Consider the following 12,790-nt stretch of genomic DNA (forward strand, 5'->3'; position numbering starts at 1 on the left):
CATAGAAAAACAAATAGTACTTAAAGTTTTCTCGTTACTTTACAGTGTTATGACTATTTTAAATTTTGTAAATTATTAATAAAACATTTTTTATATTTTTCAAATTTCTAAATTTTTTAAATATAACAATAGAGTGCTGAACTCATTGGAGGTTGCAGATAAGTAATGCAAAGATCACTTAAGAACGTAATTACTTTATTTTTCTCTCAACGTATATATAATTTTTACATGATTTGCACAAATAACATCTAAAAAAACAAAAAGTAGAAAATATTTATAAGACATATGAATATACTTTTTATATATTTTAAATTTTCTTAAATACACATCAAGATTATTTGTTTCAGCACTCTGAGAACAAGTAATTACCGCATATAAAAAACCTGCACTTTTATATTATTTTTTTAAGCTTTGGCTTTTTAACATAAATTGTGTATCATAGGAATGAAATACTAAAATAGTATAGACTGAACAGTAATAAAAATATAAATGCTATTGAAATACATTATTTTAATAATCTTATAGAAAATATAAGATATATGTGTACATATATATATATGTGTATATATATGTATATGTATGTATATGTATACAAAATTCTTCAAATATATTTTAAGTAGGAATACCAGAATGTAAAATATATACACATATACATACATATATATATATATGTGATATATACATAGAGTAAATGTGTCTCAAGTTTGAATATATTCCGTGTTCACGTATGTTACATATACAGTAAACAGCAAAGATTAAAGACTGTCAATTCACTGTAAAGTGTCAGAAAACTTTCATTTTATATAAATACAGTTCTCTTATATACGATTCCAATTATAGAGATTGTAGCTTTCATAATACAAATTATGCACTGTTTTATGTTTGTTGTTATAGCAAGACGCAGCATTTTGTTGGCTTGTCACGTTCGCTTCCATCTCCCTGATTTTCCTGTGCCTTACGAGCAGCTATTGCTCGCATTAAATCAAAGAATACCTGTAATGTCATAACGCTGAATATAGTTTTTATTCTTTAAACTTTTGATTTGTGTGTTTTTCAGAGCAAATATTTCACTGCAGTATTATTACATGTCATGATGGTAATAATTAAACTAAACAAAATTCAATTTTAGATATGTGTTATACGTGTAATTTTCACTTTTACATATATAATGTGTATAATTGTTTTTCATATATATATATATGTAACTATATGTCTCATTTGTGTAATATATCTAATTAGTGTAATATATTGAATTATTAACAAAAGAAAAGCACAAACACATGCCTTGCATAAGCTGTGATAAGCTTTATAGACACTATTTTTTTTTTTTTATATCTATTTTGCACATATGTAAATAACTTGGTAAATAATTTCTTTGTAATAATGGAACTTAAAGTATCAATAATTTTCAAAAGCTATATATGTATATATATACATATATATATATATATATATACATTCATACATATACATACGCACACGCATGCATGCATATATGTATTTTCTGTATGATATAATTCATATTTTTTAAAATTTTGATTAATGATCGTACATTTATATATATATTGTTACGCGGGGGTCACCGCGTATGTGTCGCGGGAGCCGCGTGAACAGCGCACACATATGTATACACATAAATGATTGAGAACAAAAATTACAATAATTAAACATTAACATTCTCTACACACAACAACAAAATTTGCTAAAATGAGAAAACGCAAGTTTCAAATATCTTAAACAATAAAAAAAAATACGTGCAAGAAAACTGGCAAACCTATAGAATAATGCACTTCTTTTTCTTCCTCTTGGCACGGTCTTTACCTCGACCATTACTTGCTGATTTATCTTCAATTTTACGTGACCTTATTTCACGCATCAAGTCAAAAAACACCTGCAAATGTGCAATACGAATGCTCAAAGCTTTAAGGCAAAAAACGTGTGCTATATAAAATAAACATTACTCTTGTATTTATAAAAAAAATGTGAGAATTATGCGCACATAAGCGGTAGTACAACACACATGTAGTGTGATATAAATAATAACATATGTATATATATTTACATATATATATATATATATATATATACATATATAAATATATTTAAATATACATAAACTGCAGACTTAAGCTTATTCAAAAATGCATATATATTTCGTGCAACTGATTCATATACCGCACATTACGTTATACTGTGATGTGAGTGCATCAAAAATAAATGTGAAAGCAATAAATACATGTAAATGCATCTATCAGTTTTAATAATTTAAATACGTATATATATATATATAAGATATATGAATATTCTGTAAATATCTGACATTATGTTTTATGAAGAATAAATCTACTTAAACAAAGTTATAAAATATTTAAACTTACAAAATAAAACATAGAAAATCTTTCGAAGTTTTTTATTTGAGTGAAAACACCGAATGTTGTTAATAAATAGAACTAAGAACTTAAAGATAAAAGAAAAATAACACATTTTTAGAATTCTTTATTTCTTAAATAATATATATTAAAAATAAGAAAAAAAAAAAAAAAAAAAAAAAAAAAAAACATCCTTGATGATATATCTTTTCAAAACAACAATTGAAATATTGTATTATGTGTAAACATTTTTACCTTATCGACATTTTCTTTTGTTTTAGCGCTTGTCTCCACATAAGGAACACCCCATTGCTGAGACCTTGCTTGAGCTTCGGCTAAACTAACCTTCCTTTTTTCTTGCAAATCACTTTTATTTCCCACTAATAAAAATGGAATGTTCTCATCATTTTTTACCCTGAGAATTTGTTCTCTATGACAAAAAAAGTGTTTGTTTTGGTTTAGCTGGAATAAACCGATAATATGATCCACAAAATAAATAAGTTTCTTTGGAAATTTCGTTTTTTGGGATTTTATACACAATAAACAGTTTAATATGTTAAAATTTACTCACCTGAATTCTTGTGTAGCCTGAAAGCTATCATCTTCTGTTATCGAGAATACACAGAGAAATCCTTCCCCACTGCGAAAATAATTGTCTCGAATTGCTGCATAGTCTTCTTGTCCAGCAGTATCCAAAATGTCTATTTGTACCTCTTGTCCGTCTAATACTACTTTTTTTCTGTAGGAATCTGCTTTTGTAGGTTCATAATCTTCAACAAACTAATTTTGACATTATAATTAAGATTAATTATATTAAAATTATATTAAAAAACAAAATCTTACTTTATATAATGACATGGTAAACATTAAAAAAAATCTTTTTTAAAATATATACACTCTTTCTCTAGAAATAATTTAAAAGATTTAACAGATGAAATATGAGAATATTAGAAAAAAATTATGTAAATTATATATGCAATATTGAATGTGCTAACAATGCGTAAACAAATATTGTTTATAAAAACATAACTTGTTTTTACCTCATCATACATAAACTGTAATGTGAGAGCAGATTTTCCAACACCTCCACTCCCAACCATGATGACTTTATGCATTGCTTGGGTAGCTCCTGGTTTCTTCGACATTTTTGTGGTAATTACCTTCAATTAAGATAAAGTGGAGTTGTTAAATATCTTTCCTATCTTAAAAGCATATAATCACATTTACTTAAAACACTTTCTAGAAATATCTAATTATATCATAAATTAATTTTTGTTTGTATTTATATTAATTTTATATTTTAGCAAAATGTATGTATACAATAATAGAAACAAAATGAAAATAACCAAAGAAAGACAATAAGTTTATAATTGATTAACAGATATATATATATATATATACATATATCTTTTGCATTTTTTTTAAGAGTTTACTTTATGATAATTACCTACCTTAATTAGAGCAGGAGTTAACAATACCAGGATGGGAAAATGTATTATCAGTGTGAGAGATCTAAGACTAAGGTCAAGATATGATTTTGTGTTTCTGATACATCATACCATACAGGAAAGTATGCTAACATGAAATATGAGTTTGCTATGTAGTACATGAGAAAAGTAGTAATAATAATACTAGAAAGAGAGTGAGAGAAAAAAAGAAAAAAGAGAGACTGTGTGTAATGTATTTAATATTTAAATTTTTCTTTTATATTTTACAAAAATTGTCTAGTCTAGAATCTCTGTGCCATTATATTATCGAAATCGATATATTATAACATAAAGTTTTTACAACAAGAGAGAATTTCTATTTGATATTACGCTAAGTTGTAAAAAATCAATAACAAAATTGTATTATATTCCACTAATATTTTTTAAATAACAGTAGCTGCGTATTGGTGTAATATATATTACAAAAACTGAAAAAATAAATTTATACACTGCGGTTTAAATTACACACAAACAAATTGCGTGTTCACAATTCATTTCGATTTCTTTCCCCCCTTTGCTGATGAAAATCCAACTAAATAAAAAAAAACAAACACACAAAACAAAGAAACAAGAGATATATCACGTACAAATATATATTTCACATTTTCCTCTCGTAACCATATATATAAATATACTTCGATTTTACTTTTTCTTTTTTCGACATGTATCACTTACATACGTGGAATCTGATAAGAGAAGAACAATCATTATAAATAAATTATAACGTGACACGTAAGAAATTTGCAGGAAGTGGCTGACGCGAGGCGTTGTGTACGAATTAACGAATGACACATTGATCGGTGCGAAGTGCGTCTATTCGAAAATAGAAATATAACAGAATCTGTCGTGGAATGTAAAGTACAAGTGTGTGTAACGAAAAAGGCGGTGCCGTGTACGTTCTCTTGGAACAATAGCGGATTTTACGTAGACCAGACGTGTCGGTTCCGCCGAAAGTGTCAGAAACCGGCCCGGCGTTCACGGCTCGCTCTGTCATTGAAACGTGCGCAATTACAAAGAAATGTCTTATAAATACCTTTGAAAATTGTGCAAAGACCGAAACGACTATCCGTGCATTCAATGATCTCACACAGCCGTCACCTGCATTTGGTTTACTTTCACGCAACCGGCAGTTCCGGCAGTTAAACAACGATGGCGCTTTCATCGTCCAAATGGCCAATCGCACACTCTGGATGCGTTTCGATATTCATTGCCGGCATTACAAATCTATAGTTCACGTTACGCTATGTTATATACTTTCAATGACTGACAGTAAATTTTGGAACACAGCCTCTAATTAAAGCCCCTCGCACAATGGACGGAATAGCGATAGCGATAGAAATAATAACAGTTGTAAAGAGTTTATATTTATAAATAACGGTAGGAACAGCGGAATCTAACATACAAAAATATACACGTGTATCAATGCAGATCAGAAAATCAGAATAAGCAATAGCGATAAAATTTCCGACGAGTTGGAATTTTGTGTCTAAAACCGTGTTATTTCTATCGCTATTACTTCCATTGTGCAAGGGGCTTTATAGAGATATATTTTTGCATAAAAAATAAATGGACAAGCGTGTGTATAATATAACCTAACCTAACCCTATGAAGATTGTCGAGCTTTCTCGAGTAATCAGATTTAGATAATTAACGAGTATGATTTTTTGATTATTACAGAACTATAATTTACGACTTTCTTTGTCTAAACATCGACGTGTTTGTAAACATGACAGCATCAGCAAATGCTAGCATCGACGATCCTGTTGAAATCGAAGATACTGTCGAACGCATGCTGAAGAAAACCGGTTGCATGGAATTGCATTATCAAGTTCAAGTTCGTACATTTATAATTATTCTTAATCGATTACATTATCAACTGATCGTTGTGTTGGAATATAATAAAAAATTGTTTTTTTTTTCCATATATTTTAGTTTTAAGTAATAACACGTTAGTATGTACCTTTGAATGTTAATAAAAAATAAAATTTCTAAAAGATGTCAATTAAATTAGTTTATCAAACAAAAAGTGTTGCTGTATTTGTACTATTTTCAGAACTGTATAGCTGAGCATCAGGATTGGAGGAAATGTCAGGATGAAGTAAAAAAATTTAAGGAATGTATGATTGAACACACAGAAAAAAAACAAAGACATTAATTATAAGATAGTATGATTTAAAGAAAATGTGGTTGATAAGTAGATACATCAGATCTTTGTTCTCTCCTACTTGGAAGGGAGAAGACTGTAAAATGGTATTAGTGGTTCGATCAGACATAGCTATGGGAAAGGGAAAAGTTGGTGCTCAATGCGCCCATGCTGCATTAGAGTGCTGTTATCAGGCCTTAAATAGTAAAGCGAAAAAAGAAATGTTTCAATTCTGGTTACAAGTTGGACAACCTAAGATCGTTGTCAAAATACCAAATGAAAAGGAATTATTAGCCTTGGCAGATAAAGCGCAACGTGCTGGTGTGATCACTGCCATAATAAAAGATGCTGGTAGAACTCAGTTAAAACCAGGCACAATTACAGTTGTTGGTATAGGACCAGATTCTACTGAAATTATCAATAGCCTTACATGGAAATTAAGATTGTTATAAGTTTTTTAAATATAGGAGTGTGTATATATATCAATAAGAATAAAGATTTCCAGTTGACTCGATTTGTTTTATGAAAAATATTTTGTTGGGTGAGAAAATTCGACATTGCATATATATATGTATATATATATATATATAATGCGTCTTAAATATATAAAACAATTTTATATTATTGCTAAGAAACAATTACAAGAATCAAGTGTTTTATATCACGTTTAGATTACTTAAATAAAGTTTTTTCTTTAACGCTCAAATTCTACAACGGCATAACTATAGTAATTTCACACATTATACTAAAATAAATGTTTCTGCTATACAATGCCATTTTCTCTATTTATCTGTGAAAAGCACCTCAAAACACTTAAAAACACAAATTTTTTAAAATAAACTATATATGCTGATATCCACACAATTTTACACGTGTCTAGATAACACTCAAATCCAGACATAATCTTCAAAGCATAATTCTATGACTAAATTTTAGAAAAAAAAAATGCACCAAAAACTAATTTTCTACACTTAAACATAAAAAACACAGTTTCACATATGTGGATATCAGAAAATACATAAATTTATCAAAACAAAAAAAGATCTTACGATGTATATATAAATGTTGAACATTAAAATATGCTTGAGAAAAAATGTATATACAACTATACTATCCAAGTTATTACAAGATTGAGCAATAATAGAGTGACAGAGGAAACTGTACTTATAGCTAGTGTAAACGCACATATTGGATCTCTTTTCTTCTTTTTTTTTTTACAAAGTATATTCCGTGTTCAATAACAGTATATAACTATTGTGTGGAAGAATGTTGTGTTTACATTTTTTTCATTCTTGCATAAAAGTTTTCTTTAGGGTGTTTATATTATTAATATTCTTTATAATACACATCGTAGTGATGTAATAAAAAGTTTCGACAAAGAGTAAAACTATTCGATTGTGTATAAAAGAAGAAATAAAACCAGATATAAAAGTTTTTCATACATAAAATTCTAAAAATTATACTTATTTAATTAACAGCGTCTTTGATCAATCTGAGCGAATGACTGTCTTTTTAATCGATTTTTTTAAATAATTAAAATATTAACAAAATAAAACTTGTACACGTTTGCTAATCTTGTAACAAATCATATATAAATCTTACACAGTTTTTATAAACAACTTTCAAATAATTCGATCACATCATTACAAAAGTTATGCAAGTTTTGTTCTGCACTAATTTTGTTCACAAGCGCGCATGATGATCATATTTTTCGTATAGAATAGACATGGAATAATTACAAGATGTGAATTAAAAGACGTCATCAAAAATGTGTATATACCTTATTATGAGATTTCAATTATCCTTACATGTATAATACAAGATTGTTTTGTACAACCAAAAGGCATATAGAATTGCTATATGTAAGCGAAAATATATATATATATATATGTGTATATATATATATATATGTTTGTGTGTGTGTGTATATGTATGTATATATATTGATGGATTTGTTTTAATTAAGTGTTGATGAATACGATATGAGTAAAAATTGCTGTTTGGAAAAGATACGTTTGTAAAACGAATTTTGTGGATCGGATGAATTTTGTGATTTTATTTTGTTTTATATATATATATATATATATATATATGTATGTATGTATATATATACACGTATTAAGTTTTTATTTAAAGTATTAACAATAATATATATATAAAAATATGTATTATTGAGGCAAAAATTAATGTTTACGTTACGTATCGTTTTATGCTAACGTTGTTGTATCTTTCATATATATATATAGTGTTAAGAAAATAATATTGTTACATTACTTGTATATATGAAGTAGAAATTTTATACTTATGTATCTGTAACATATACTCATATCATATTCACACACAAATTACTTTTCTGTTGTGTTATTTATAAACTTTTTATCACAAATGGCCGAATTTGTGATAACTGATGTGTCTGTGATCATAAGATGTGCATAATATTTCAGTTCAGTACGTCAAAGTGTTATTCATACTATTAGATTGACCATTTGGCAAATGTACATCACGTCATTTGAGTGTTAAAAACATCATTTATCAGTTCAACATCATGGCCTACCAACGGACGAGTATTAAGTGATAATTTTACTGAGTTCTGGTGGCTCTACATAATTATTTAATACATGCGGTGCTTCGTTAAATTCATCGAGTTCATCACCGTTGTCCGCACCTTGCGCAAGTAAAAAGTATTGTTCGCTTCTGGTGGGCCATAATAAATGTGCCATTACGCAATAAGCAAAACAGTCCGCTGAGTACGTTATACCTGGCAAATCAAAAACACGTAGAAAACACGAAATACTAGTAAAAATGAAACGTTTGCATCTTGCCCTAAAGAGTTTCTACTTACCTAATAATAATTTAAATCTCCATAGCGCACTCACTTGAAGCGCTATAAGTGCTATAATCGGTAAATATATGAACCAAACTAACGATGATGCTCCAAAGTGAAGGAGAAAGTTCAATTTTTGAGTATTATGTTCATATGTCATGGTGTTCCGAAGTTCATATAAAAACCATACCATTATGGCACTTCGAAATAACAATATGAACCATCCCGGCCAAGTCTGATATTCGTCTATATCTTCGATGATATCAACTTCCGTCTGCAAATAAAATAGAAATTTTTTTTTTCCACCGGAATGAATTTGCATCTTCCGCAAATCGTGCTGTAAATTACCATGTTCCAGACATATAATAAGATGTGGACAACTCCGTAACAGAACCATATAGCAAACACCAGTGGTTTCCATGTTAATTCCATTCTTGTTACTGCCCATCCTTTGGCAAGTAAGAGCAATAATAACATAAACGATGTCTAAAAATATAACAAAAATATGTACCGTTAAAGATTTTTGTACAAATATCATTAAATATGAAATTTTTAAATGATCTGCACTAATTATCGACACAAATCAATATTTTATACTTATATAATTATTATAAACTGGTAAAATATATTTGAAAAATAATGATGTATGTCTTCTTACCCTTGACAAGATATCAACAATATCACCTGCAATTTCTAATTGCTCGTAGCCCACTCCATCTAGTGCAAATTTCAACACGTGTATCAAGATTAAACATATTGCCATGAATTCTAATAATAAACTAGCTGTGAACAATCTTGTTACAGGATGCTTTTGCAATCTTACTGCATATAATTGCAGTGGCACCAGTATGATGTAACACATGAAAAACAATAAGTACAGTTCGATGGTATTCTGTCTGTCATAGGAGAACTGGTAAGTCAAAGTATTTAGGCCACTGATGTTTGGATTGCCATTCACTAGCCAGATATCATACTCCAACTCGTCTTCCTTGTTATAATGCTCCCATTGGCAAGTTGTCCTGTTTCTGTAGCACGCAACCAGACTCATGTACCAAAATCGTGGCTGCCAGAAATCCTGTATAACATATGTGAATTGATGTCCCTTAACGATATTCCATACAGAATCTTCATCCGGACACACTTTGTCTTGAGGACATGGGACTCGCCTTCAAATACAAAATAGCAAGTCAGTAGCATATCTAGTACCCCGATTGTATATTTTCTGAGCTAAAAACTACTTGTAGGTAAATTATTATGTTTACCTCAAGAAGTCTTGACCTTCTTCATTGCAATGAGGATCGTAGGAACTCTTTTTCAACGTGTTAAACATATATGCGCACGCGGTGCTCTTGTCTCTGAGTGTGCGATTGCCGTAGTACTCTAGAAAATGACCACGATCCAATATCGCCAGAGTGATCGGCATTTCGAAGTTCGATTTCGAGGTCACGTTACCGAATATGTAACCATACGAGTCCTTCTGTCGATGTCGATCGGTCTTCTGGAAGCCGAATTTGATTAGAAATCGGAAGAACTCTCTTGTGTTGAATGTGCCGGTGATGTGGGTTGAGTGCGTGTAGTCGAGTTGCACCGATAAGCAAAGTAGCAGCACGCCGAGAACGCGCACCAGTCGACGATGAGCGATCATTTTCGAAGAACGTGGATACGACTTCCGACGGTCTCGTTGACGCGTACCTCGCCTCGCCTCGAACCTCGAGCTGTCAAGAGTTGACAGGCACCCTCAGCATTTTCTCACACAATATCGCACGCAATTATTACGGCTCGACATTTGGCGTAAAAAACTCTCTCGCACGCGAGATCCGTTGAATTCTCATCGAGCGAACGCGGTCGTAGGATTTTGACGACACTCCGACATTATTGTCTTGGTGATCAACGTTGTCGCTATCACCGGCGATCCGTAATGGTACATACAAAGAATATCGAGTCAGACTGCACTTGAGAAAACGTAACTAACCCACGTTTGTGTACTCTCTTCCTCGCGCTTTGAACTCACATTTTACTATCGATTTCCCCCACTCGAACAAAACTGTCTCGCTTTGAGATAGTTGCTTTCCGACCTCCGACATTCTTTGCAATCGTGCGTTAAAAAATAGAAAAACTTCCACAAAATTCCATGATCAACGCATACATATACATGTCTATATGTGCACATTCCTTTGATCAGCACTGCTGATTCAGCAGATTAACTTTTTGGACAGTTGACAAAAATATGCATATAAAGTCCAAATCGCATCGCAAATATCTCAAAAAAGTATTTCTATTTTTCTCTATATTTAATAAGAAATAAAAAAAACGCTTTGATGCACTTAGCAAAAAGCAAATTAAATTAAATTAAATTAATCTCTCTTAAATTTTCCATCTCAGAGAGATATATAAATTACGTGTTTGACATTCTTGTTCGATAATAGCATTTTTATCGCTCCCGGAGCGGTTTCCTCTTTCCATTTAAATTTTACGCACTGTTTTATAATAGCTTTTTAATAAAAAATACATTTGTATTTAATAAACGTGCGTAACTAAGTATAGCCTCTATCGTATAACAAATTTACGAAATGAAGCTGATTGGCTGTGTTACATTGTGTATCAGTTACGTTCAGAGAGCGCGCTATCAGAGCGTCTATCTTTGTTTTACATCTAAATAACTTACAAAGACAGAACGATGCGATAGCGCGCGCTTCCCAACGCAGCGTGCGTGCGAAACTGAATGTACACAGCGCGTCATTGAATCGCGGAATAAGTGCGGGATCGGAGGGCAAGCGGAGCCGGTTGCTCGCCAACAACCGCCGTACGAATCGTACACGGTCCCGCTTGCTCTCCGATCCCCGCGTCTATTCCGCGATTCGGTGACGCGCTGTGTACATGTACACACCGCCATTTTGACATCTATCCTAACCCGCGAGCAAAAAGCGCGCCAAAACTGTAGGTGTGGTTTTCTTCTCAGAATGAGTTCCCTTCAAAGAACATCGTTATTCTCGCAAACACATTTGCTAGCGTTCGAACTCGATAATAGAAATATTTCAAATCTCATTGCGAAATAATATTGGAACGGAGAATTCCTCGTAAAAAATTATTTTTGGCCCTGAAAAGGGCCGTTGAAGTATTAAAAACTCGAGACGCTTAGGCACGTTCTCCGCGAATTCTGCGCGCCAACTGAATATCCTTGGGCATGATGGTGACCCTCTTTGCGTGAATTGCGCAGAGATTGGTGTCTTCGAAGAGACCGACGAGGTAAGCTTCGCTCGCTTCCTGCAAAGCCATGACGGCCGAACTTTGGAAGCGAAGATCGGTCTTGAAGTCTTGAGCAATCTCACGAACCAATCGTTGGAACGGCAGCTTCCGGATCAGCAATTCCGTGCTCTTCTGATAACGACGAATTTCACGAAGCGCCACAGTTCCGGGACGATATCGGTGGGGTTTCTTTACGCCTCCGGTTGCGGGCGCGCTCTTGCGAGCCGCCTTTGTCGCCAGTTGTTTGCGAGGAGCCTTTCCTCCGGTGGACTTGCGAGCGGTCTGCTTGGTTCTTGCCATTGCGAGCGAACGAGCGAAGGAGCTATAACGATCGGAACGATCTACAGCGGAATGATCGGTCCGGGTGGAACGTTGCGTCTTTATACCCTAGCGGTCCCGTCTGTAGCTCGCTGATTGGTTAATACCGCGGTGGTGGGGATGTATAACGATGAGTTCGACAGTAAAGATCCATAGTAATAGATGGCGCAACTACTGGCATCACACACACAATACCCCGTACTGTTTTCACATATATATAAATTATGTTACACAGTTTTATTTAACTTTTCTACAGATTTTTCTTCGACGCTTTCTAACGATGAAAAATACATCTAATAAATGATAAAAACTAACTCAACGTGTAAACTAAAACACTGATGTCTTAAATCTTAAAATATTAATCTCATGGTATTTTTTTTATCAAACTTTTAGAATTTAATTA

General features: G+C 32.0%; 5 protein-coding genes across 9 annotated transcripts; 2 read left to right on the forward strand and 3 right to left on the reverse strand.

Annotated features, from left to right (window-relative positions):
* Window positions 1–692: 692 nt before the first annotated feature.
* On the reverse strand, window positions 693–5,090 carry LOC109859476 (ras-related protein Ral-a). Of its 3 annotated transcripts, none has more exons than XM_020437772.1 (6): window positions 4,890–5,086; window positions 3,410–3,529; window positions 2,941–3,149; window positions 2,625–2,799; window positions 1,775–1,891; window positions 906–993 (listed from the first exon to the last, which is right to left on the reverse strand). In XM_020437772.1, exons 1-5 carry the CDS (start codon window positions 5,016–5,018, stop codon window positions 1,775–1,777), a joined length of 750 nt encoding a protein of 249 aa, XP_020293361.1. In that variant the 5' UTR covers window positions 5,019–5,086; the 3' UTR covers window positions 906–993. The 3 variants fall into 3 exon arrangements, with proteins under 3 accessions (XP_020293362.1, XP_020293361.1, XP_020293363.1); XM_020437774.1 differs by lacking the exon at window positions 4,890–5,086 and adding an exon at window positions 3,821–3,995; XM_020437773.1 differs by lacking the exon at window positions 1,775–1,891 and having other exon boundaries at window positions 693–993; window positions 4,890–5,090.
* LOC109859482 (cytochrome c oxidase assembly factor 4 homolog, mitochondrial) lies at window positions 4,267–6,025 on the forward strand. Of its 3 annotated transcripts, none has more exons than XM_020437780.1 (3): window positions 4,267–4,856; window positions 5,534–5,690; window positions 5,910–6,025. In XM_020437780.1, exons 2-3 carry the CDS (start codon window positions 5,583–5,585, stop codon window positions 6,009–6,011), a joined length of 210 nt encoding a protein of 69 aa, XP_020293369.1. In that variant the 5' UTR covers window positions 4,267–4,856; window positions 5,534–5,582; the 3' UTR covers window positions 6,012–6,025. The 3 variants fall into 3 exon arrangements, with proteins under 3 accessions (XP_020293369.1, XP_020293371.1, XP_020293370.1); XM_020437782.1 differs by lacking the exon at window positions 4,267–4,856 and adding an exon at window positions 5,038–5,125; XM_020437781.1 differs by lacking the exon at window positions 4,267–4,856 and adding an exon at window positions 5,414–5,432.
* LOC109859479 (peptidyl-tRNA hydrolase 2, mitochondrial) lies at window positions 6,017–6,513 on the forward strand. Its single transcript, XM_020437776.1, has one exon. It carries the CDS (start codon window positions 6,038–6,040, stop codon window positions 6,449–6,451), a length of 414 nt encoding a protein of 137 aa, XP_020293365.1. The 5' UTR covers window positions 6,017–6,037; the 3' UTR covers window positions 6,452–6,513.
* Window positions 6,514–8,117: 1,604 nt separating this feature from the next.
* On the reverse strand, window positions 8,118–11,011 carry LOC109859475 (transmembrane protein 145). The gene is made up of 5 exons (XM_020437771.1): window positions 10,086–11,011; window positions 9,482–9,989; window positions 9,172–9,309; window positions 8,842–9,097; window positions 8,118–8,757 (listed from the first exon to the last, which is right to left on the reverse strand). Exons 1-5 carry the CDS (start codon window positions 10,466–10,468, stop codon window positions 8,567–8,569), a joined length of 1,476 nt encoding a protein of 491 aa, XP_020293360.1. The 5' UTR covers window positions 10,469–11,011; the 3' UTR covers window positions 8,118–8,566.
* Window positions 11,012–11,732: 721 nt separating this feature from the next.
* On the reverse strand, window positions 11,733–12,401 carry LOC109859480 (histone H3). The gene has a single exon (XM_020437778.1). It carries the CDS (start codon window positions 12,367–12,369, stop codon window positions 11,959–11,961), a length of 411 nt encoding a protein of 136 aa, XP_020293367.1. The 5' UTR covers window positions 12,370–12,401; the 3' UTR covers window positions 11,733–11,958.
* Between the last annotated feature and the right edge of the window lie 389 nt (window positions 12,402–12,790).

Source organism: Pseudomyrmex gracilis, unplaced genomic scaffold (assembly GCF_002006095.1).
Source record: "Pseudomyrmex gracilis isolate BER0280 unplaced genomic scaffold, ASM200609v1 scaffold_264, whole genome shotgun sequence".
NCBI lineage: Eukaryota > Metazoa > Arthropoda > Insecta > Hymenoptera > Formicidae > Pseudomyrmex > Pseudomyrmex gracilis.